This window comes from Rattus norvegicus, chromosome X (genome assembly GCF_036323735.1).
Source record: "Rattus norvegicus strain BN/NHsdMcwi chromosome X, GRCr8, whole genome shotgun sequence".
Taxonomy (NCBI): domain Eukaryota; kingdom Metazoa; phylum Chordata; class Mammalia; order Rodentia; family Muridae; genus Rattus; species Rattus norvegicus.
In genome coordinates, this window is record NC_086039.1 from 71,253,042 (window position 1) to 71,279,408 (window position 26,367).

The 26,367-nt window shown below is 43.5% G+C and overlaps 1 protein-coding gene across 2 annotated transcripts; it reads left to right on the forward strand.

Annotated features, from left to right (window-relative positions):
* The first annotated feature begins 18,992 nt into the window (after positions 1-18,992).
* Pin4 (peptidylprolyl cis/trans isomerase, NIMA-interacting 4) lies at positions 18,993-25,635 on the forward strand. Of its 2 annotated transcripts, none has more exons than NM_001401212.1 (4): positions 18,993-19,121; positions 21,044-21,117; positions 25,025-25,144; positions 25,457-25,635. In NM_001401212.1, exons 1-4 carry the CDS (start codon positions 19,046-19,048, stop codon positions 25,613-25,615), a joined length of 429 nt encoding a protein of 142 aa, NP_001388141.1. In that variant the 5' UTR covers positions 18,993-19,045; the 3' UTR covers positions 25,616-25,635. The 2 variants fall into 2 exon arrangements, with proteins under 2 accessions (NP_001388141.1, NP_001388140.1); NM_001401211.1 differs by having other exon boundaries at positions 18,993-19,088.
* The last annotated feature ends 732 nt before the right edge of the window (positions 25,636-26,367 follow it).

The window sequence follows — 26,367 nt, forward strand, 5'->3', positions numbered from 1 at the left end:
AGCTAAGGAGCCCAAAGCGTTTGGGCTATATAATACGGCTTCTTCTCAAGACAAAAGAAAAACAGAAAAAGAACAAAAATTAAAAGGGAAAAATATGGACTACTATACAGAAATAACTGCAATTGCAGCCACACACAGCACATATGAGTCATGTAAATACAAAGCTGAGTGGGTTGAGGGCGTGGCTCAGTTTAGTGAAGTGCTTGCCTATCATGCATGAAGCTCTGGATTCAGTCCCCAGTACTACATACAATCGGGCAAGGTGATACGTGCCTGCAGTCCTAGCACTCAAGAGATAGAGGCAGGAGATCAGAAATTCAGGTCATCCTCACTGTGATGGAATTTTAAGCCATTCTAGGATAGGTAAGACTCTGTCTCAAACAACAGCAAGTGTGTGTGTGTGTGTGTGTGTGTGTGTGTGTGTGTGTGTGTGTGTGTAAGGGCAAAACAAAAAGAATACACATGCTGGGTTGGGGATTTAGCTCAGTGGTAGAGCGCTTGCCTAGCGAGCGCAAGGCCCTGGGTTCGGTCCCCAGCTCTGAAAAAAAAAAAAAAAAAGAATACACATGCTATGATTCCACCTAGATACAGTCCAAAACCAAGCAAAACTAAAAGAATTGTGTACATGAAGATACAACTATAAAGAAAAAATGTAAATTGTTATAAAAAGTTAGGAGTATCAGGAGTGGTGTCTCCATGCCTGTAATCCCACCATTTTGGGGACAGAGACAGGAAGGTCACAAGCTCCAGGTAGCCTGGGATACATAGAGAGGCCTTGCTTTTTAAAGGTTATGAAAGTGGCTACTTCTAAGGGGTAAGCTACAATTAATAAAGAAAGACAGATGGGCCAGCAGTGATGGTACATCCTTCTAATCCTGGCACTCAGGAGGCAAAGGCAGGTGGATCTCTTGAGTTCAGGGCCAGCCTGGTCTACAGATCAAGTTTAAGAACAGCCAGGACTACACAAAGGAAAAAACAAACAAACAAAAACAAAATAAAACAAGACATGTGAAAGGCTCAGGATGCAGCTCAGCAGGGAGAGCATTTGCCTAGCATGCATGAGAGCACTAAATTTAATCCCCAGTACCACAAAAGGAGGCATGGTGGTGAAAGCTTAGAATCTCAGCACTCAGGAGGTGGAAACAAAAGTATCATAAGTTCAATATCATCTTTGTCTACATAGCAAGTTCATAGTAAGGTCATCCTGGATTGCATGAAACTCTCTATCAAAGAAGGCATTCCATTAATAGGCATAATTTTCATGTCTGTTAAAAATAAATTTTAAAACCAGGTATGATGGTGCAAACCTGTAATCCTGACACTAGAGAATTGAATGCAGGAGTACAGCAGTAAGTCTCATATGTCTTATAATAACCCTCTTGCTATGACAAGACACCATGAACAAGGCTACTCATAGAAGAGAGACTTTCCTTGGGAGAACAGTACCAGAGGTATAAGAGTTCGTTATGATAGAGAAGCATGGCAGCAAGAGGCAGCAAGAGAGTTGAAAGGTCAAACCCTCAAAGGTGAGCATGAGGCAGAGAGTGAACTGGAAATAGGGCAAGGCTATATAATCTCAAATTCCTTCCAAGTGACGTACTTCCTCCAGCAAGGATGTACCAACCTAAACCTCCCACAAACTGGGAGCCAAGGGTTCAAATACCTGAGCCTATGGGCAACGTTCTCTTTCAAACTAGCACAGCAAGTGTAAGGTCAATTCAATGAGACAAAGCCTCAAAAATGTATACATATGGGGTTGGGGATTTAGCTCACTGGTAGAGCGCTTGCCTAACAAGCGCAAGGCCCTGGGTTCGGTCCCCAGCTCCGAAAAAAAGAAAAAAGAAAAAAAATGTATACATAGGAAAACAAAGAAAGTCATTTACAAAATGAGGCGAGTATGGTGGCACACACCTATAATCCAAAGAAGCCAAAGTTTGTGAGTTCGGCAACACACATGGAAGGTTTCTCAAGCAAAGTTCTATTTTCTGAGCAGTGGCCATGATGTTCATTATTTGTTACTAGTTTATTAAGTGTGCCAATTAAGAAGACGTTCGGTTAAGGCACATGGTTTTTATACATGTATGCTGTATGATGCTATTCTCTCTCTCTCTCTCTCTCTCTCTCTCTCTCTCTCTCTCTCTCTCTCTCTCTCTCCCTCTCTGTGTGTGTGTGTGTGTGTGTGTGTGTGTGTGTGTGTGTGTAGTGCTAGGGAGAAAATGCAAAACATCATGTATGCTAGTCAAGCACTCCAGCATCAAGCCACACATACTCAGCCCACAATTGGTTTTTAAAGACTCAGGATATATTTCTGAGTTACCCTAAGTTTCAGGTGCCGGGGCAAGGGGGGGGGATGTGTCCCTCAGAGAGAGATGGGAAAGGGGGCAGCTGAGGGAGGGAGGGCAGCTGCAGAAATCCAGGAAATAAGCATGGCCTGCTTTTCAGAACAGAGAGCAGGACCAAGTGTTGATAATTCAAGTCCTTGTGGCCATGATGAGAATACTCTTGCACATTAAGAAAAATAAGCTGAGACACAAACAGACAGGAAACAATCCTATCAGGAGGCACGCATATGGGGAACCATCTTCACTCCCTAATGAGCAAATACGTACACAACTCAAAATATCCAATGCCCATTTTTTTTCCAATTAGATAGTGAAACGAAAGCGGGTGGTGGAAGGAATGACGATATGTCAGACTGGGTAGAGCACAGAATCGATGCATGGTTCCTGGCTGCTAACACTAAATAAATACCAGCCTTGAAAATCAAATCTGCCAGTATGCTCTGGGGGATTTGAAATGCTCTTATCGTTTTACTCAGTAATCCTATTTCTGGGAGTCTATTCTAGGAAAATTATGTAAAGGAAAGAAGAGGCCATATGAATGAGTCTAGACATGAGTCCCAAAGCTCACTTTTCACCCCAACCCCTGTGGTGTGGCCAGTGTCTGCCTGGCATCGATGCTCTGGGATTACATATGTTGAAAGCAGAATCATGACTTCCTTGGTCCTTCCCAAGCCAGCTGTTCCCTCCCCCCCTCCTCATAAACAGCTACCATCCTGGCCCACACCACTGCCCTCTCCACCCAGACCCTTGCAGCAGTCTCCCAGTCTCCCGCTGGCCTTCACTCCTGCTTCTCTCCAGTCTGTCGCCCACACAGCAGCCAGGATATTGCTTTGTCTTGTTTCTTAGGCAGACGTGCTACAACATTCCCCTTTTGCTTTGAAATAGGCGTCTCGCTAAGTAGCTCACACTGGTCCCATTACGTTTTAGAAAATCTTTAAAGCATTCTAAAGACAGGTGTGCTGGCTCATATCTATAAACCCAGCACTCTGGAGACTGAGGCAGAAGGATTGAGAGTTTGAGGCCAGCTTGATCTTAAAAATAAACAAAAAGACCATGTCCCGATCCCATCTAAAACTGTGCAGTCAGTCAGTCCTCTGCGGGCTGGAGAGAATCCAAAGTGTGCATGTGGTTTTTTAAAGATGTGTGTATATGTGTATATATGTGTGTGTATGCATGTGTATGTGTGTATGTATGTATGTATGTATGTATGTGAGTACACTGTCTCTCTCTTCAGGCACACCAGAAGAGGGCTTCAGATCCCATGACAGATGGTTATGAGCTACCATGGGGTTGCTAAGAATTGAACTCAGGACCTCTGGAAGAGCAGTCAGTGCTCTTAACCACTGAGCCACCTCTCCAGCCGAGTGTGTGTGTGTGTGTGTGTGTGTGTGTGTGTGTCTGTCTGTCTGTCTCTCTCTCTCTCTTTGTGTGTGTGTGTGTGTGTGTGTGTGTGTGTGTGTGTGTGTGTTTGAGACAGGGTTTCTCTGTGCAACGCTGGCTGTCCTGGAACTCTGTAGACCAGCCTGGCCTTGAACTCAGAGGTCCGCCAACCTCTTCCTCTGAAGTGCTGGAATTAAAGGCACAAACCATCGCCACCTGGCTTACACTGGGCTTTTTACTCTTACTATCCCTTGAAAATAACAAACTCCCTCCCTCCTCCAGATATTTGCATCTGCCACCTCCTATCCAGAATATTCATTCTTTAGACTTCTTGAGTGTTAGTCCCAGGCTTGCTGAAGAAGGTGTGTGATCTAGTCTTTTAGAGCAGTAGTTCTAACAGTCTAGAAGTCTGGGGCTTAGATGTCAAGCACATAGAGAAAGAGCAGCCGAGGAGGAACCATAGATGAAACCTACTGTGAGAAGGGCATTAACATTTTGATTGTGCAGCCTCCATGATGAGGTGTTGGTACAGCAACACTCTGTGAGAAATGATGGCTCATTGCAACACTGGACAAGGGCCTGCAAAATGGCATGCAAACAATGCTTGTAACCATGGGCAGCCATGTGGAGAACATGCCTGAATGTGTGCTCAGTAAGTATTTGTTAAGAAGGGAATTGATGAATGAAAAGGAACATATACGTGGACAAACGCTCTTAAGGGGGGAATCGCGATGGGGCGCTGGAGCTAGCTCGGTGGTTAAGAGCATTACTGCTTTTGCAGGGGACCTAGGTTTGGTTCCCAGCACCCACGTGGCAGCTCACAGTTATCTGTAATTCTAGTTCCTTGGAACTCTGGTATCATATCTGACCTCCATGAACATTGGGCATGCGTGCGTTACACATACATATATGGAGACAAACTTTCACATACATAAAATAAAAATAAAGAAGGATGGATGAGTTATCTCAGCAGGTAAAGGTACTTGACACCAAGCCTGAGGACTAGAGTGCAATATGAGAACCTTTATTATAGAGAAAAAGAGAACCAACTTCTACAAGTAGCCCTCTGACCTCCAAACTCATGCTGTTGCATACAAATAAGTGTACAAAGTGTCCAGAGGTCCTGAGTTCAGTTCCCAGCAACTGCATGGTGGCTCACAACCATCTGTAATGGGATCTGATGTCCCCTTCTGGCATGCAGGTTTACATATAGACAGAGCACTCATACATAAAATAAATAAATCTTTTAAAAAAAGGGGGAAACATCAGTTCTTAGTAGTGTGCTACATAATTCAAAATAATTCCCCACATTTCTAGTGATGTGTTGTACTCATTTTTTCTAATAGGTTTTTGCCACATCTGTGCATCCATTTTTCTCTGCTGCATTCAGAGGCTCTGTTTCCAGAAGCCTCGGCCACTCTATCCTGTCTGTTCTCTCACGGCTCCTTTTAAAATCCTGGACAGCATTCCTGGCCTGCTTATTTTTGTCGTTTTGTTTTGATTTTATCTTTTTATTTTTGAAGCAGTGTCCCACACTCTATCTCAGGCTGGCTAGGAACTCGTACTTCACCCAGACTGGCCTGAAACTCATAGTGATCCTCCTGCTTCAGCTTCCTGAGTGCTAAGATTATGGCACTAGCTCTCTTTAAGTTTTACTCCATCCAGTTTCATCAACAAATACTTACCTAGTCTCATCTCGCCTGTGGAAGCTCTGGAGAGAGAGCTCCTTTAGGAGCTCCTAGCTATTAAGTTGCCCACAAGTCAAAGGGAGACGGATGTGTAGATGTTACCCAAAATTCCCACATATACTGTACTAGTTGGCTTATGTCAACTTAACACAGACCTAGGCATATCTGAAAAGAATATCTTAACTGACAAAATGCCACCATACGGTTGGCCTGTAGGCAAGTCTGTAGGACATTGTCTTGATTAATGATTGATGTGGAAAGGCCCTTTTCTGCACTGGGCAATGCCGTTCCTGGGCAGGTGGTCCTGGATGGTATAAGAAAACAAGCCATGAGGAGCAAGCCAGTAAGCAGCACTCCTCCATGGCCTCTGAATCAGTTTCTGCCCCCAAGTTCCTGCCTTAACTTCTTGTCCCTACTTCCCTCAGTGATAAAAGTGGCCTGAGAGTTGAAAGAACAAATAAACTCCTTCCCAAATTGCTTTTAGCCATGGTGTATATTATTGGAAACCCTAAGATACACAAGAATACATACAAATGTATACATACACCTGTATACCTGTACACACACACACACACACACACACACACACACACACACACAGAGTCTTTCACACACTATGCTACAACTCTAACCCTATTTGTTCACACTTTCCTGCTTCAGTTCAGGTCCCTCCAGATTCTGGATTTGGCACCAGCAAATCCTTGGAATAAAAGGTTCCACTGGGAGCTGGAGAGATGGCTCAGTGGTTAAGAGCTCTTGCTGCTCTTGTAGACAATCTGGCTTTGAATCCTAGCACCCACCTATATCAGACAGCTCCCGACTGCCTGTAACTCCAGTTTCAGGGTCCTTCTGGCCCTCTGGTCTCCCAGGGCACCAGCACACATGTGGTACACATAAACTGAAGCAGATACACACACACACACACACACACACACACACACACACACACACTAAATAAATCTTTTTAAGAAAGTTTCCACTGGGTTCTTCATCACAAAAATGTGTGCCTGGGTAGACTGAGTAAACACTAGCTCAACGTTCTTAGCGAATGTGCATGTGTGTACACTTATGCTAATGTGACCCTTGTTTCCCTTAGTTGTCTGGACTACCTCTAACACAGGATTTCTATAGGTTTTGCTAGAGGGGGACACCTTGCATTGTCACACACACTGTCGCTTCCCCATCCATCCTGGAAGACAGAACCATTCAGTCTCTGCAAAGCACTACCCTAGAGATTCTGTTCAGATTAATATATTTAACTCTCCCAAAAACCCTATGAGGGATACTCTACCATCGCCCCTGTTTTCCCTGTGAATGTGACAAATACTAGGTGACAAAAGTGATATTCTTTCAGAGACATTCTCACTGTTATCTGTATACAGGTGCATTGGCATTTGTATTGTTTTAAGTCACCAACGCTGCTTACTACTTGGGTCGCATAGCCTGGCAAGACAAGCCCAACATCAGGTTAGAAGAAACAAAACTCTATGACACCAAAATGACCTACAAGAATCTGGTGACTAGTGACTAGGTCAAGTAAGGCTCAAAGTCAGTTTTGGGAAGAGTGTTTTGTTGAGATCACAAAAGAGTACCAAGGCCCATGATGAATTCAGTTCATTTCAGGATGTCATTTCGGTGGAGAAAAGACTACTTAGTACTTCAACATGGCACAGCTCCCAGTAAAGTCAAACTGGCATCAGGCCTTGGGGAGGATCCATGAGTCTTGTTGCTGTGATAAAATACCCTGACAAAAGCAACTCAAGGGAGAAAGGCTTTGTTTTAACTTATAGTTCAAGGGTACCGCGCATCATGATGGGGATCAAAGCAGCAGGCGCTTAAAAACAGCTAGTCACATCACAGTCAGAGTCAGGAAGCAGAGAGGATGTGTGCGTCTCTATTTTTCTCCCACTCCCTTAAGTAAGGCCTTAGATAGGGGATAAAGGTCCTTTTTCAATGCTCCTCTCCAGAGGTCCTCAGTTGTACATGCCACCAATATAGTTCCACAGGTGGCTTTAAAGGCATGGCTTATACGGGCCAATAACCCATACACTTAATACAGCCAAGAGCAGAGGACAGAAAGCTATGAGCATGAAACCTGAAGAAATGATTCTACTCAACATGGCCAAGGAGACCACACACTGGGCTTGGCCCACCCTACAGCTATTGACCCAGGTGCTAGCAAAACACATGGAATTACTGGCGTCATCCCAGATTCGCTTTCTCCTTTTTATAGACTCGAGCCCATAGGAAGAAGTCACCCACTTTTAGAATGAGTATTCTAACCTCAATTAATTTAATCAACATAATCCCTTATTGGCATGCCCAGAGTCTAAATAATCCCTTAGAGGTGTCCCTGGAGGTTCATTGTCTCAGGTGACTCCAGATACTGTCAAGCTGACAATTAGCACTGACCACGAGAGTGCCTAAGGTGCTTGTTTTGCCATTAACTCGTTATTCTCACAATGCTTCATTTTAGTCTTCCTGGGCCTTGAATCCAGAGTTTCAAGTATGTTGGGGAAACGTTTGTCACTGAGCCAAACCCCTTCCCACCCCAGGAAAAGAAACTAAGATAGGGACATGGTCAGTGGGAATGTTAGCTATCCTCTCTCCTTAGAGGGAAGTTTGACTGTTATGCAAATTCAAAATGTGCAGGTCCTGAGCCAGTGAGATGGATCAGCGAGTGAAAGCACCTGGTATCAAGTGTGGGGGGACCTGCATTCAACCATGTAGTGGGACCCAGAGAGTGAATGGAAAAACCAGCTCTCACGAAACGTGTTCTCTGATCTCCATATGTGCATTCATGCATCCACTCCCGCATGCACACACAACTAAATGAGATGTAATAAAATGTGCATTACCTTATCTCAACTGTTGTGCAATCACCAGCACCACATAAATAAAAAAAATACAATTTAAAAATAAGAAAATAATCCCTGTAATTATAATAACTGCAATTTTAAAAAGAGAATAAACAGAGGCTAGCTAGGGCTGTTAGCGGAGTGCTTGGCTAGCGTGCATGAATAGCTTCAAACCAAAGCACCAGGAAAAGAAACTACGACAGATACATGGTCAGTGGGCGTGTTGGCTGGTCCTCTCTCCTTAGAGGGAAGTTTGACAGCCTTTGTCTCAAAGTCTCATGTTAATATCATATGGTAAGATCTTGTCGAACTCCAAAAAGTCCCCTAAAGTCTTCCAACATTTCAATACTTTAAAAATCCAAACTCTCTTTAAAAGTCCGAAGTCTTTCTAACTGTAGGTTCTTATAAAATAAAGAAAACAAGTTACATAATCATTGTTATTCCAAAAGGGAAGTGCTAGGGCATAAAAATAATCAGACCAAAGCAAAAGCAGAATCTAGCAGTATAAAACTAAATTCTATAGTTCAAGGTCTAACATCTAGGTTCAAAAATCCTTGAGTAATAGCATTCTCCAGCTCTGAAATCCTTGAGTAATAGCATTTTCCAGCTCTGCCAAGCCCAAGAACATACGGATACTTTCTTTGGCTGTCTCCATTCCACACCGGGAGCTCTCCTTAACAGATAGCCTATAGTTCTGGCATCTTCCCTATCTTGGAGTCTCGAACTGAGGCTTCACCTCACCAATGGTCTCCCAGGGCCTCTCTGCAGGACCTCTGACCCTGCCAAAGGGTCTCAAACCTCAGCTGTTTTCCATGAACCCTTTCAATTTTGCATGTTTTGTGGCTTTAAGCAGTACCATATGAATCATGTTTACATTGACGAGTTCAGCATGAGATGTAGCCTGGTCCCCTTGGGCCACAGCTGTGTTGGTTTCTGTCTTCTGACTTTGAGGAAACACTTTCCTTTGGTCCCAGGACACACAGGAACTTCCACCTCAAGGTGCTGCTTTTAACAATCACAGCTGCTGCTTCAGCCACCAGTGTGATCAGCAAATGTGCAATTTTGGGGGTAGGGTGGGGTTGATTTTTCAAGACAGGGTTTCCCTGTGTAGCCCTGGCTGTCCTGGAACTCACTCTGTAGACCAGGCTGGACTCGAACTCACAGAGATCTGCCTGCCTCTGTTTCCTAAATCTCACACAAATAGCCAGCGGTCTGATCCCTGATGAAAATCCTTGCTCTCTTTTGAAACATTTGGTCCTTCATTAACTGTTTACTCTCAGTCTTCCAAGTCCCTGCAAAGATGGCCCATTAAGTTCTGCCTCCAGCATACAACAGATTTTCCAGCCCATAATCCCAAACGTTTCCGTGTTCCTTTCTTAAGAAGCAGTCTCAGACAATAAAAACTGACATGGTCAGGTCCATCACAGCAACAGCTCAATTCCTCTGTACCAATTTCTGTCCCACTTTTATTTCTGCTGCTCTGATAAAATACCCTGACAGAAAGCAGCCTAGGGGAGGAAAGGCTTTATTTGCCTTACAACTCCAGGTTGCAGTCCATTATTTCGGGGAGTCAAGTCAGGACCATAAAGCCTCATGTCCACAATCAAGAACAGAGAGAAAATAAACACATGGGGCCTTGTGTGCTTGCTGCTTATGCTCAGCTGACTTTCTTCACTGTTACACAGTTCAGAATCCAGCCTGTGAAATGGTCTACAATGGACCAAATCTTGAACTGCAAAAGAGATAGACAGATGGGCATAGGTAGGTAGGTAGGTAGGTAGGTAGGTAGAGAGAGAGAGAGAGAGAGAGAGAGAGAGAGAGAGAGAGAGATGGGTGGGTAGATAGATGCATGAACAGATGAATGGATAAACAGATAGAGAAATGCAGGACTAGCAAGATAGCTCAGCAGGTAAAGCTCCTTGCAAGGAGCTGGAGAGATGGCTTAGTGGTGAAGAGCACTGACTGATTGTTCTTCCAGAGGTCCTGAGTTCAAAGCACATGGTGGCTCACAATTATCTGTAATACAGTTCCAGGGCATTTGCCCCCCCCCCACGCAAACATACATTAGGCAAGACACACAAAATAATAAAATAATCTTTAAAATTAAAACATGGATAAAGAAAGCTGGGCATGGTGTTACGTACATGCCTGTAACCTCAGCACTCGGAAGGTGGGGCAAAAGGATCAGTAGTTCAAGGACAGTGCAGGATGCACAACACTTTGAGACCCATGGAAATGAGCAAAGAACACAAAAAGACACTGAAGTTGTCTACAGATGGCAAACACATGAAAATCCATTCAACCTCACTAGTCTTACTGCATATGCAAAGAAAGATGCACAGAAGTTAAATGTAAAATGAAGACAGGGAACGGGGAGCTGGAAGGATGGTTCAGTAGTCTGTAACCTCTGCTCCTGGGAATTTGATGTCTTCTAATTTGTATGGGCAGCAGCAGTAAGTGTATTCTGTAACACAGAGACAAGCACAAAAATAAAAGAAAATTTTAAAATCTTTTTAAAGTAAAAAGGGATGCATGCATTTTTATCCCAGCACTCAGGAGGCAGAGACAGGGTGATCTCTGTGAGTTCAAGGCCAGTCTGGCCTACATAGAGCAGTCCCAAGCCAGTCAGGGATACATAGTAAGACCCTGCCTCAAAGAAGAAAAAAGTAAAAAAGATGGGAAAGTACAATGGCTAATTTTGGTTGCCACATTGACTGGATCTAGAATCAACTAAGAGAGAAGCCACACGTGTGAGAGATTTTCTTGATCAAGTTGTTTATTTTGATTTTGATGTTATGCATGTGGGTGTTTTGCCTGCATGTATATCTGTGCACCACGTGCAGGTCTGGTGCCTGCAGAGGCCAGCAGAAGGTGTGAGATCCCCTGGAACTGGAGGCACAAGACAGTTATGAGCCATAACATCCAGTTCAGTGTTGGGAACTGAACTAGGGTCCTCTGCGTGAACAGCCAGTGCTCTTGACCACTGAGTCATCTCTCTAGCCTGTAATCAAGTGTGTTTTGTCAGCAGCCAAATAAATAGAAGTTTGAGGAATTGACCAATTGTCCTCAGGTTTCAATGATGAGTTTGTATACCCTGTTACTGATGTCACTAAGTGCCATGTTCCTTTGCTGATATCAAAACCCAGTATCTTCAAGCTTCCAACGCAGACAGAAAACAAGTGGCTTTCCATAAATCCTCCAGGCCTTCATTCAGCACCAGGATATGACTGTTGAGTCATCCAGACTATTGATTGGAACAGCTACTAGGTCCTTGACCTTTCCTTATAAAGACAGCCATTGTTGAACTGCCTAGACCACATCAAATAAGCCAATCGAATGACTCTCCTTTTCAGTATTTTATTGGTTCTGTTCTTCTATTGAACCATGACTAATACAAAAAGCCTATAACTTTAACATTAATAAAAGGAAATTTGGAATGGGCTAGGTTAATATCAAAATAAGCTTCTGAGCAAGTATTACCAGGATTGAAGAAAGTCATCTCAAAATGATCAAGTGATCGTTTATCCAAGAGATAAAGCAATCCTCACCATTTATGCACCTAGTAATGGAGTTCTAAATTATATGAAGTAAAAACACACTACAACTGAAAGGAGAAAGGAGAAATCCACAATAACATTAGAGAAATGTAATATTCCTCTTTTAATAATGTGTTACTACATTGATTTAGCGAGGATGTAAAAGAATTAAAAAGCACCGTCAACCAATAGGAAAAACTGTCTTATACAGAAACTCCTCCAGGCCTGAAAAGATATCAAGAACACTTGCTGCACAATCTTGTGGAATAGAGTTCAGATCCCAGCACCATGTAGCAAGGCAGGCATCCTGAGCATGCCTACAGTCCACTGTGAAGGAAGAAAAGGCATGAGTCCCCCCGGAGCTTGCTTCTTTCCAGCCTAGTTGAGAAAACATTTATAAAATAATAAATACTTAAGGTGATGAAAATAAAAAAAATAAATAAGAAAAGAAAAGAAAGAAAACATAAGCCCCAGGTTCAAGAACATATGCTGCCTGGAGAGATGGCTCAGCCGTTGAGAGGATTGCTGCTCTTCCAGAGGTCCTGAGTTCAATTCCCAGCACCCATATGGTGGCTCACAACCACCTATAACTATAGTCCCATGAAATCCAATGCCTTCTTCTGGTGTGCAGATGTATATACAGACAAAACACCTATAAACATAAGGTACATAAATGAACCTTTGCCAGTGGTGACACACCCCTTTAATTCCAGCATTCAAGAGGCAGAGGCAGGTGAATCTCTGAGTTCAAGGTCAGCCTGATCTACAGAGTGAGCTCCAAGACAGCCAGGACTCAAAAAGACCCTGTTTCAAAAGCACAAAACAAACAAAAACAACAACAACAGGGCTGGAGAGATGGCTCAGCGGTTAAGAGCACTGACTGCTCTTCCAGAGGTCCTGAGTTCAATTCCCAGCAACCACATGGTGGCTCACAACCATCTGTAATGGGATCTGATGTCCTCTTCTGGTGTGTCTGAAGACAGCTACAGTGTACTTATATGTAATAAATAAATTAATCTTTAAAAAATTACAACAAAAAAAGCCCTCAATCTTGAAGGGTAAATATTTATCCAGATCAGTCAGCCTTGGCATCACAGGACAGTAATCTAATCATTCAGGAGGCAGAGCAGTAAGATCACACATTTGAGGCCAGTCTGGACTACATTGAAAAATCTTGTCTCAGAAAAATTGAAAACATAAAAAAAAGGAAAGCATCCCAGGCAGGGAGAACAGCAATGGAGACTGTGAAATGGTACCCGGGTGTCTGGAACCCAAGGGGATTAGCAAAACATCAGGCTGCAAGGCATTAGCATAATGACATTGGGGCTGCAGGCTAAAGAGAGGGAAACCATTCTATTAGATGATAGGGGAGCCACTGAAGGCCTCAGTTAGGAGAGGAACGGTGTCAGATCTCTGGATCTGAGAACTCCCTTTAAATGTCACTAGTGGGTAAGAATCAATGCAGACACTGCTCCAAAGTTATATAAAATGGGCAGGAAGCTGGCCCCGGGAAGGAGAAGGAACAGTGGCTAAGACCATCAGTGAGGAAGTTAAAAGTATGACTAATCAACTGTCCAGGAATGGAGTTCACAGAAGTCTGTCATTTTGAAATGCTACAAAAAGGACTAGCAAGATGAATCATCAAGTAAAAGCACTTCCTGTCAAGCCAAATGGCCTGGGTTAAATCCGAGACTCACATGGCAGAAGGGGACAGCAAACTCCTATGGGCTGTTCTCTGACTCCAATACTTACTGTGGTACATGCGTGTATGGGGGGGGGGGAGGGGGAGAGAGAGAGAGAGAGAGAGAGAGAGAGAGAGAGAGAGAGAGAGAGAGAAAACAAACACATAGATACATGGTTTCATTTGTAGTGTTTGTTCTTTTGAGTGAGGGTTTTCTGTGTCGCCCTGGCTGACCTGGAACACCCTGTGTATAACAAGCTGGCCTCATACTCACGGAAATTCATCTGCCTCTGTCTCCTGAATGCTGAGGTTAAATGTGTACACCACAAGGCCCAGCCATAAACAAGTATTTTTTAAAAAGAAAAAGAAATGCTAGAACAACAACCAAAACAAAGAAAGAAAGATGAATTGATGAGTGGGTATGTGAAAAAAAATAAATCTAACATTGAGAAGGCCCAGTTTGCATGCGAGTACTCCAGAGGTGGGATCATCACTTGAGCCCCAGAATTCAAGGCTAGTGTGGGCAAAATAGCAAGATCCAATCTCAAAAGGGGGATTGGTTTATGAGGATAGCTCAGTTAAGAAAGTGCACACCATACAGGCATGGCGATTGAAATTCAGTCCTCCGCACCTATCTGAAAAATTTGGTGCACTGGCACAAATTTAATCCTAGCTCTGGGGAGGTGGAGACAGAAGGCTGACTCCTTGAGGCTTGCTGGCCAGTCAGTCTCACCTAATCGGTGAGTCTCAGGCTCCCAGAAGAGACCCAGGGAAGTCTCAAAAACCAGGATGGATGACTCCTGAGGAACAACACCTGAGGTTGACATGTGGCCTCCACGTACATCACCACCTACATAGTGAAGAGTTGTACAAGGCAACGGTAGGTACACAAAGCCATCCTCAACATCCCCTCTGCTCAGCTACAGTGTTCCACTCCTGCACTCCTATCTGCACAGGGTTCCCCCTCCTGACCTCCAGGCTTCTGTGGCCTGGGAAGTCCACAACATCAGCTGGGAAGGGTGCATGCTAGGCTCTTCACGACCACAAAAGCCAGAGAATGGCTTCTTGATGACCTGCTTTGGGGCACAGTTTGGCCCTCAGCCCACTGGCAGTGCCCTTCAATGGCCCCTGGGTGGCTGACTTGGGGAACATACATGACAAGAGGAGCTAGGCATCTGTGGGTTTCCTTCAGGAGCGGGAAAGCACCATCTGGGCGACACACATACCTGAGAGCCCAACTGTGCCACAGAACCCCGCTCACAGAAAACTTGGAGCTGATCATTGACTTCTCCAACCTCTTCCTCTAAAGTTCTAGTGTCATTTTACAAACAAATCTGCTGCAGAAACACAAGGAGGTGCAGCTCAATGGTCGAAAGTACGGGTGAGGTCCTGAGTCTAGTTCCCAGCTCTACACAGACAAAACCAAAACAACCAACTAAACAAACAAATAAACCAAACCCAAAGTTATGCAGACGCTGAAGAGAAAGCCTGTGGCTCCTAGAATGACACCATTGATACGGGTGGTTCCCCACTGTCTCAGGGAAAATCCACCCACTTGATACACTGCTTACACAATGCTAACTAAACGTGGATAGAGAGGTCTTCAGAGAGGAAGACCTCTTGAAAAATCAGTTATTCTCCGCCAGGCGGTGGTAACGCATATCTTTCTTTAATCCCAGCACTGGGAAGACAGGTGCATCTTTGTGAGTTTGAGGCCAGCCTGGTCTACAGAGAGAGTTCCAGGACACCAGGGCTACATAAAGAGTCCACGTTTCAAAAACTCAAACCAAACCAATCAAACTAACGGAGTAGAAAAGGGTCACATCTGATGATTGAAATCAGGAAGAAAAACAACCTGATTAAACATGATTAAAGTTATTAAAGTTATGCTCCACCACAGCCGGTTCTTTTCTACTCCTGATTGCAGAGTATGGGGCCCAGAGATCCCTATACACTGTCCACTGGAATGAGATCAACTCGACCTCTGGGTTGTTGCTTCAGAACAAGTATTGTTGGGATCACTGGCAGATGAGAAACCATAGCCTCTTGCTTTTGGTACAGGTGGAGTGGGCGGTGAGCTTGGGCCAAGGTTTGTGAACCTTTTTTTCCCCGGGAAGAGGGCTGCCAGCTTCCCTTCTTGATTTCCCTTGTTCAAATCATGCGTAGATGCCTCTGTCAGAGGAGATAATTACGAGAAAATACAGCTACCAGCCATTACTGGCTGTGAGTCACTCCTGCACTCCAGCCGCTGTTACCATGGTTTCAAGACTGCATCTTCCTCCTCTCTGCTCCCTCTGCCCTCTATTCAGCTAATTTGTCACTCTGCTTCATACTCCTCCACAGTCAGACTCCACAGATTGATGCACACTTAACTCTTTAGAGACGTGGGCTTTTTCGTTGCTTCTTTCTCTAATAACATTACCCCCCCTTTTTTTAAATAGGCTCTCATGTAGCATAGGCTGACCTTGGCTATAGAGCCAAGGCTGGGCTTGAATTTCTTATATTCCTACCTGTATCTCCCAAGTGTCAAGAATCCAGGCATGTGCCACTATATTTGCCTATTGCCTTTTTCTTGAGTTAAAAAAATACATGCCAAGAGATATAACAGCATATGTTAACAGTGAAAATGAAAATTATAAATTCACACTTCAAATACTACAATGTTTACCCTTATTTCACCCAATTTTTTATGATGTCTACTGCCTAGTAGACATCATATAAAATTTTTGTTTGTTTGTTTCTAGTTTTTCAAGGCAAGGTTTCTCTGTGTCACCCTGGCCATTCTGAACTCACTCTGTACATCAGGCTGACCTCCAACTCAGAGATCTGCCTGCCTGTCTCCTGAGTGCTGGGATTAAAGGCATGTGCCACCGCCACCTGGCTATAGTTTTTTTTTTAAAGATAGGATTTCATATAGCCCAGGCTAGCCTCAAGCTCACAATGTAGCTGAGGATGGTCTTGACCTTTTGATTCTCCCACATCCACCTCCCAAATCCAACCATCATAGGTCTATGCCAACCACATGCATGCACAGGCTTGATTATTGTCTTTGTAGCTGTGATCATCTACTGCAACACACAGAAGTTTCACAATGTTCCACACCAGCTGTATCATCCAGTATTTATCCTGCATGTGTGTGGGTACATGCACATGTATATGTACACGAGTGTGTAAGCATATGGAGGCCAGAGGTCAACCTTAAGAGTCATTCCTCAAGAGTTCTCCATCCTTTTGAAATCAAGTCTGTCACTGGGACTCACTGCTCCACATAGACTAGTGATCTTCCTGTGACTGACTCCCTAGTAGTGGGATGATGAGCATATACCACCAGGCCTGGTATTTTACATTGGTGCGAGGGATCAAATTCAGGTCCTTATGCTTGCACGGCAGGCACTTTACTGACTGAGCCCTAGTTCTGTAGCCTGGTTTTGACACCCCTGCCCCATTTAACAGATCCTAGCTGGGTAGTCTAGGCTGACCTCGATCATTTTGCCTCAACCTCCTTAGTGCTAGGGTGGTGTGTACCACCATGGCCAGCTTTCATAATGACTCTTCCCTGGGGCGGGCCTGAACACCAGCTTGTTTCATTCCCACTGTTGTAGCCACTGCTTATAGGAAAGACCAGTCCCAACTAAAATCAAACAAAAAGCAAAGGCAAAGATGTTATCTGGTCCACTTGGGCCTAAGCAAGAGCCAACGCTATTATTGTTAACTACCCCACCCCACCTCTCAACCAGACCTGGGAAGTCAGTAGATGGAGGTTAGGGTTCCATTTCTGATGTGGAGAAGCAAAGAGCCCTTCCATACCAGGAGCATTCTCCACAGCTGATACTATCAATCTGAAACAAGGAGGGACCAGAATGCATCCAGGAGTCACAGCATCATAAAATGAAGGGGCCCATGAGTCACCTCCAAGTCCAGCAGAGACTATTCAAAAGCTAAATTTAGCTTAGTTTGGTGGGACAGACCTATAATCTAGCATTCAGGAGGCAGAGGCAAGAGGACTGAAAATTTAAGGCCAGTTTGGGCTGCAGCCAGACAGCCCAGATGATACAGTGATCTCAGGGAATAGAAGGAAACGTATCATATATAAAAAGTATTGGTGGAGGTGGGAAGGATTGTGGGGAAAGAGAAAAACGTATCCATGTGGCACATGACTATATTCCCACCACTTGGGAAGCAGAAGCAGGAGGACATTGGAAGTTCCAGAACATTCTAGGCTACTAAGACCTCATCTCAAAAAGAGAGATTGAGTGAGAAAGGGAGATCAAGAGCACATATGGATACAAATTCAAAAGCCATTCATCTTAAGTAAAAGCCCCGAGTTAGCTGTCGACTCTGAAATTGATTGTCTGATACTCTATAAGCAGATACTTTACCAACTCCATTTCCCAGAAGATGGAAACTGAGCCCAAGAGCTTCTTCAAGGTCACAGGACTAATAGAACGGGTTTTAAAGCAGGCCATGTGCTTCCAGAATCCAACCTTTAAATTGCATGATATGTGCTGTCATACAAAGTTTGAGGCTGGAGGTGGTAGCACATGTCTTTAGCCCCAGCAGCTGGGAGACAGAGGTAGGCAAATCTCTGCGAGTTCAAGGACAGTCAGGGATACACACAGAGAAACCCTGTATTGAAAGAAAAAAGGAAGGAAAAGAGAGAGGTAAGGAGGGAGGAAGGGAAGAAAAAAAGAAAAGAATTTTGGAAAATAAAGAGACATGAATGACTATATAGATGGACACCAGTGGTCACATGCTATGCTGCTGAACATTATTAATGGCTTATCTTTTAAGTGTATATACTATGTACTACAGGATATATAACTTTAAAAATCACATTCTACACCTTGGTCTATAATCTTCCCTAAGGCTATTTCTGTATACACAGTTTATAATCATTATTTTAAAATTAATTTAGGCTGCTTCCAATGTTTCTCCATGACAGACTTCTGCCACAGGCAATGGGATGATAGGCTTAAAAAAATTCCATCTTTTATACCCCATCAACTACTGCTGTGAAAATATAAATAAATGGCTAAATAAATAAATAAGAAAAGCCACTAGGGAGTGCAGTTCTGTGTCAGTCCGTGAAAGGACAGGAGAAGAAGGCCATTATCTAAGGTCCTTCTGCTATCCCTTTGTCTAGCATCCCCAAGGTATTAGCAAAAACCCACGCCAAGGAACTGCAGTGGCCTGAGGCTAGCACTGCGCATGCACAAAAAGTGGGCGGGGGTGAAAGAGAGCATAGAACGGGTGCATATGAGGGCAAGTGAAAGCCTTGAGGAACAGAACAGAGGCGGGGCTTTTTTGTCTCTGGGCAACCTTTGTTCCCGCCTCTCCTTAGGGCTTCGGCTTCTTATTGGTCAAACATCTTTAGTTCCTATAGGTCAAAGAACCAATGAACTGGGTCTGTCCCAAGTTATGCCTGATTCCGGAACCGCAGCAGAAATAGTTGATTGTGAAGCTGCTTTCAGGCATTGCTTTGGACATATCTATGGGGCCTGAAGGGGCCTTTTTCTAGCACCGGAACAACTGCCGGAGAGTTCAACGGCAAGCTTAAGAGATGCCGCCGAAGGGGAAAAGTGGTTCTGGAAAAGGAGGGAAAGGTAGACCGGCCGAGACAGTCAGAGAGCTTAGGGGTGAATGAGGAGAAGGGCAGGGGTAGGCCGGCAGGGTGAGGAAAAGGGCAGGGGTAGGCCGGCAGCTGTGGGGGGGGGGGGCCGCGGGGGGGGTGGTGTTATAAGTTGGCCAACAAGGTAACCAAGAGCACCGTGAGCCGCTACGATTTATGTTCGGGGTTCTTTTAGTAAGTCAGAAAAGTGCTGTGATTCAGGGTACCCATGAGGTTTCAGTGCAGGGACCATCGTGGCGGGATAGAAGCTACTAGGGATGGTTCCTCGCGACCTGGAACTGCTCTTTTAAGGGTTTATTACCACTAAAATTGAATCTGATGAAACGCCAGCATTATTAACAACTAGTATTATGACATACCCCTTTCCCTTAGGAGGGAGTCACTTTTTGAAGACAGGTGTAGGGCACATGGCTGTGTTTTCAGGCTAGAAAAGTAAGACAACTCTTAGTCGTTCCTGGACGAAGTGGGGAAGATAGTACTGTGCTGAATGTAGTTCTAGGAGGTATATTATAGAAGGTGGAAAGAGGGTAAAGAATCAAACTGGAGATACTGCTGAAATAAGCAGCAGCAATAGGATAAAACATACTTGACCCGGAGTGTCCAGCCCCAGAAGCAGTTTGTATAATCTAGCATTACTGAAGTAAAAGTTCAAGACAAATAAGCCAGCAAGAGGAAGGTATTAAAGCAGAAGAAGACTAAATCATAGGGTGTGCTGTACATGATGTTAAGGTCGGTCACAGGCCAGGAGGTACTTTAGAGAGCATTTCAGTAGTTCTGGTAAAAAATAGCCTGAAGAAAGGTCGTGGTTGTAGGAACCCAGAGAAGAGACAAATAAAGGGAGTGTAGTAGAATGATGCCCCAGAGGCCCAAGGAACCAAGATGTTTTAAAGTATAAGAATGGGTGAGACACCACAAAGCCATGCCTCAGCAATGGTAGACTGAGGAGGATGTGAGTTTGAGGTCACCAGGAGTACATTGTCCTTTAGCTGGTCAGCTCCTGTTCATCAATCAAATATTGCCTGTTTAGCTAAAATACGTGTCCCTTCCACAACTTTTCACTTGTTGGATTCTCAGAAAGTGATCTGTCTTCCTCACTGGGATGTGAGCTCTTGGCTGTAGCTATGAATCCTATTCACCTTATACCTGAAGAACTGGAACTTGGGAATTATTGAGGAAACAATTGTTAAGCTAAATACTTAGTCTTAGACACCTTGGCTTCTAGCATTTAATATACTGCCTTTGACACAAAACTTAAGAGTAGTAAGATGTGCTACCAATGCTTGATAACCTGAATGTCACAAACTCTAGGAGGATATCGGTAGCCATTGTGGTAGACTGCAGGGGGAAATTATATATATATATATATATACACATATATGTGTGTGTGTGTGTGTATACACACATATATACATATATACACACATAGACATATACACACATTTATATATATACATATATACATATATACAATTTTAATATAATGATAAATATTTTAATATGATATATATGTATATATATATTCATTAGCAAGCACTCTACCCCTGAGATACAACCAAACCCCTTAAAATTCTTGGAGATTTTGAATGTTAGAGTTTCAAGTGTCACACACAGTCACAGAACATAATAAAAATTATGTGATTTTATATAATGGTAGATTTGGAATGGGGTCTGAAGAATCTGGACCAGGCTTCTGGAGCTCCTTCATCCATGCCCACACTCATTTCTTTATTTTCTGCAAAGTATTTTGTAGGGTACATTTCCTGTTATTAGAGATGAGTCATAGAGTAAGTTAACTTGATTGCATGACTCACCATGTAGCCTTTTGGAACTTGGGACTGTAATGGATGGATTACCTTGTGTTATGAGTTAGACCTATCTATAAATGTCAAAGTACAGTTGAAATGAGTTTGTATCCTCTCTTTTCTAAAGGAGGTGCAGCCTCTGGGAGCGATAGTGCTGACAAGAAGTCTCAGGGTCCTAAAGGTGGTGGCAATGCAGTAAAGGTGAGTTATCTCATGTGTTAACTTTTTTCTATGTAAAGAATTGAGGTGTGTGTATGTGTGTGTGTGCATGTGTGTGTGTGCATGTATGTGTGTATGTGTGTCTGTGTGCATGTGTGTGCGTGCGAGTGGATGCGCGTGCACAGAAAAAGGAAGGATATAAAACTAGAAACCAAAATCCAGTCTTAGCTTTCAAAGGGTAGAATTTTCAAACTTCTAGCACTGTTCTTTTAAATGTGTTAACTTGTGGACTAGGGTTTTAGCTCAGTCAGTAAAGTGCTTGAGAAAGGACCTAAGTCTAATTGGTGAGTTTTAATCCAGTGAAAGACCTTATCTCAAAATAAAAAAAGGGGGATGGCACGTTAGAAGGGAATTATCTCCTGCCCTCCAGATGCACATGTTCACAAATTTGTTACTTTGACCATGGGTGGGAGATAGTCCCCAAATAATTACCTGAAGCACTTAATCACCCTATCCCAGAGCACTGTCGGCAAACAGAACTGTACTAGTATGGCTATGTAACAAGGAGTTTCCATGTTTGGATCAAGATACAGGAGGTAAAAAAATTAGATTTCATTGCCTCTGCCTATAAATTCAACCATACACATGTAACATAAAAGGAAGAGAGAAAGATGGGGATAAAATGTGATCTGGGCTGTTCTACTCAATACACCTATGCCTCAGAGATAGTGGAGATGAAGTGGTTATTATTATAGTCTGGGATGGGAGGCATCTGGCTCTGTTGGGCTTCATGAGAGCTGGCATGTTGGTCTTCATAATGGATGTGTTAGGCTCATTTGGGCTGTGTGTACTCTTCACTGGTGTACTGTCAAACCCCCCAACCTATGAGTCTACTGCAATGCCTGGAGCTTTAAGTAGCCGTCCGGTCCCCTCTCGAAGAACCAAGTCCAGTGTGGCTCTATGGGAGATAAATGGAAAGGAGTGGCGTACCGTTAGGTAAGAGGGTAGATCAGGGTTTTATTAAGCTTTTTGTTTAATACCTGTTTATTTTACCCTGATTCCCTCAGTAGTAACATCTTGTAAAACTAGTTCAATGGTGTGCTCAGAATATTGACACTGATACAGAATATTGAGCTATACCTCAGGCCTTCCACTCTATATAAAGAGCACTCCTATTACCCTTAATAACTAGACACCCCCCCTCCTCCTGCCTCTACTTCTATTCCCCCAACACACATAGTTTTTCTTTTTGAGACAGTCTTTAGTCTAGGGTGGCCTCAAGTTCATTATGTAGCAAAGGTTGGCCTTGGATTTCTGCCCCTCCTGTTTCTACCTCCCAAATGGCTTCTATCCCATCCCCAGTCTTTCTATCCCATTTTTGGTGAGTTTTCTTTGTTGTTATTACTTTTGTGTGTGTTTGTTTTGTTTTGTTTTGTTTTTTGAGACAGTCTCAATGTGTAGCGCTGACTGTCCTGGGATTCACTATATAGACTAGGCTGACTTCAAAGTCACAGAAATGACCTGCTTCTTCCTCCCAAGTGCTGGAATTAAAGGTGTGTGCCACTATGCCCAATCTTTAATAATTTCAAGAATGTCACACTGGATGGAATCATATAGTTTATGACCTTTGGTGAGTGCCATTTTTTTGCACAGTGTAATTTTCTGGTGGTTTTGTTCACATCATTGTGACAGTAGTTTGTTACTGTGTGTTGCTAAGTTCTGTTTCGTGATATAGAAGTACCACATCTGTTTTAGCATTTACCTGCTAAAGGGTATTAGTGTTTCTGTTGTTTTCAAATGTTCTGGTACCACAAGAACCCTAAAACCAACCACACCCCTGTACCCACATACTGTTCCTGTGTCACTAAGAGCTCTGAGTCACACCTGCTGAGGCTCCCTCTTTCTAGTCCCTATCTATTCAGATAGAGTTCAGGTTCTAAAACCGGCCCTGCTCCCCAGCACCTCCTAGGCTTCCATATGTTTTATCCTCTATATCTCTTCACACTAAGAAGCCTTGACTGCTTTTCCTCATACTCATTCACCTGCTAGACCTCAACTTGTGTTCAGTCCAGTAGGCCGATTTCTCTGTACTGAACCCAAACTGCTAGGCCCTGGCAGGGAGATCCAGTCTTGGTGGTGGGAACCCCAAACCTGGTTTGTAACCCTAGCATGGATGGCCCTCAGTGTTGCTCAGCAGTCCGTTCCCATCTCCTTCAAGCCACCCAGCACTGTGCTCCAGTCAGCAGGCAACTTGGGCCAGTGTTTCTTAACCTGGGTGTTGAGAGCTTAGCTTATCACATACCTGCAGAGCTCGACCCTCCAGTGCCTGTGGGCACCTTAGGTCTGCTGCATCAGGATCTCTGGACTTGTTCCTGGACCTGAATATCTTAAGCTCTGGAGGTTTTTCAAATATACTGCCAGAGTTAAGCAAACACCAGTCTAGTCTCAGAGCTTGCTCATGTGAGGATTTAATGGGATCCATTCATGTAAAGCACTTAGCACTTTGATGTTGTCTTTAATTCAGGAGAGAGATAAAATAATAAAGGGCTTGTAGCATAATTGAACTAAGCATCTTTCTTTGAGAAAGTTCAGAACCCTTCAGTGTTTTCAAAAATCTTGAATATAAATGACCTGGATGGACGGCAAAGGAATCAAAAATTCCTTAAGTGAAAGTGTACTGATTTCACAATTTTAAAAAGTTTGTATTTTCATAATATTTATAATGATTAAATTATTTAGTCATTAATTTAATTAGTTTGATAATTTCATTGTTAACTATTAAATTTAATAATGTACCAAGAAATAGAAGGGTTTGGTATTAACTTTTATCAACAACAGTTATTTTCCTTGGTACCCTGGGTTACTTTTCCTCTATCCACTCACTCACTTTCTTGTCTATTAGAGTTCTTAGCCGAGGTTGGTCTTGAACTCATTCCATACCTAGGACTGACCTAGAACTTATAATCGTCCTTCTAAGCCTCTTAGGTGCTGGGTTTATGGGTTTACATCACCATGCTCAGTGAAAGAACCAGTCTAGCAGCTGTAGTTAAATCAAATTGAGATCTGAGCCGTTCTTGTCCCCCAGCATGCTGTCTTTGCTGTGCAGCTTGCATACCTGTCTCCTCTGGATAGGACTGCACACATTCTATACAAGCTGCTTGCCAGCAACTCCTGTAACCTGAATTCAGTCCCCAGGACTCACTCGGTAGACAGGAAAACTGACTCCTGCAACTGTCTTCTGACCTCCTGAGTATTATGGTACGCATGCATCCTTACACAAACATGTGCAGTCAATAAAAGGAATAAGTTTCTTTTAAGTGGTGTTTGTTGGGCTGGAGAGATGGCTCTGCAGTTAAGATGACTCTGCTCTCTTGGAGGACCTGATTTCAATTCCTCGAACCCATGCCTCATAGCCAACTGTAACTCTAGTCAAGGAAATCTAGTATCTCTGGCCTCCATAGGCAGACAGGAAGTCAGAAGACAATTGCAGGAGTCAGTTTTTCCTTCTACTACATCGGTCCTAGGAATTGAACTTGGGCAGCAGTTTGTTGATGCTGACTGCATAGCTCCCTCCACAATCGCATGGGAAGAGTTTTGGAGGCTTAAGAGCATGCCCAAGGTCACACAGGAGAGCTGGGGTTGGACTCCAGGACCCAAACACTCAACCATTACATTTCTTCTTCCAGTTACCATTGAAGTACTTGGGGAAAGGTAGGAGATGCCCACAGATGACTGCCCACTTTCCATCTAAATCAGGGTTCTGAGATACAGTCTGATACAGAAATGGGTCTGTGGCAGTCACTCCCCTGGGCAAACTTGTACTACGTTCAATGACTGTGAGTTAGATGTGTTGTTTTGTAGTTACCGGGGATAATTCAGATATGACTCTGGTACCAAGAAGATTCATTTTCTTCTCCAAGTACTAACAGGGTATGCTTTTCCCTTGTAGGTCAGACACATTCTATGTGAAAAACATGGGAAAATCATGGAAGCTATGGAAAAGTTAAAGTCTGGGATGAGATTCAGTGAAGTGGCCACCCAATACAGTGAGGATAAAGCCAGACAAGGGGTATGTTGCTCCTTATCATTTGAAGGGTCTGTCATGAATTTTAGCAATATCTTTGTTTCAAAAAAAGTAGAAATGTCCAGCTTATGATCGGGACTAAGGATGTAGATATAGTACACAGATCACAAATGCAGAGGATTATGAGCACTCCTGCTCCATCCAGTCTTAGGCTTCTTCTTCCCATCGTCCCTTGTGAGGCAGTGAATAATACAGCCAGAGAGCCATTGTCTTTACATTGGGAAAACTTGGAAGCTATAGTAGAGCTGCTCTCTTTTTTAAGGCCACTTGACATTATATATCTTTTGGATTTTTCAGGGTGACTTGGGTTGGATGACCAGAGGATCCATGGTGGGGCCATTTCAAGAAGCAGCCTTTGCCTTGCCTGTAAGTGGGATGGATAAGCCTGTGTTTACAGACCCACCAGTTAAGACAAAATTTGGATATCATATTATTATGGTTGAAGGGAGAAAATAAAATCACATGAAAGACTGAGTGTTTTCTATTGTGTTTATCTCTTTGGAATGTAGGGAATAATCCTCATGCTTTGTGAAGTCAGTGCGGGTTCGTAGGTAAGATCGGTATATGTAGTACAGTCACTTTCGGTCCTTAGCAATGACTCGTGTGAACTCCTTTCACTTGTGTTCCCATTATATTCCCATTTTCCCAGACTATTACTGACCCTCAGTGTGTCCCATGAATTAACTGAAAACATCTTCAGAGGAGTCAAACCTCAGGCCCTGAAAACCTTGTCTTAATATAGTACATGGTAGGCAAGCAGCCATTTCACGCCAAGTTTCTGCTTTTATTATTAAGGTGTGTGTGTGTGTGTGTGTGTGTGTGTGTGTGTGTGTGTGTGTGTGTGTATACCCACAAAGGACAAAAGTGGGTATCAGAGCCCCTGGAATTACAGATGGTTATAAACCACCTGATATTGCTGCCAGGAACCAAACTGGTCCTCTACAAGAGCGGTAAGCACTCTTTTGAGCCATGCCTCCCCTCTTCAACTTTCTCTTTAAATAAATGTCTGTCAAAGAAGGTACTTGGAGGTCTTCGGGTTTCTCAGCAGGAAAAAGTGCCTACTGGCAAGTCTATTAGCCCCAGTTAGTCCTGAGCCCCACATGGTGGAGAGACCTGGTAACTGTAACTTGTCTTCTGCTTTAGTTAGGGTTTCCATTGCTGCAGTAAAACACCATGACCATAAATAATTTGAGAAGGAAAGGGTTTGT

What these genes read in the sequence shown, in the direction of transcription:
- Pin4 (NM_001401212.1), top strand. Translation starts at nt 19,046, where the DNA reads ATGCCGCCGAAGGGGAAAAGTGGTTCTGGAAAAGGAGGGAAAGGTAGA. An exon ending in GTGGTGGCAATGCAGTAAAG is followed by an intron (nt 21,118 to 25,024) that starts GTGAGTTATCTC and finishes TTTCCCTTGTAG; the next exon opens with GTCAGACACATTCTATGTGA. An exon ending in AGGATAAAGCCAGACAAGGG is followed by an intron (nt 25,145 to 25,456) that starts GTATGTTGCTCC and finishes TGGATTTTTCAG; the next exon opens with GGTGACTTGGGTTGGATGAC.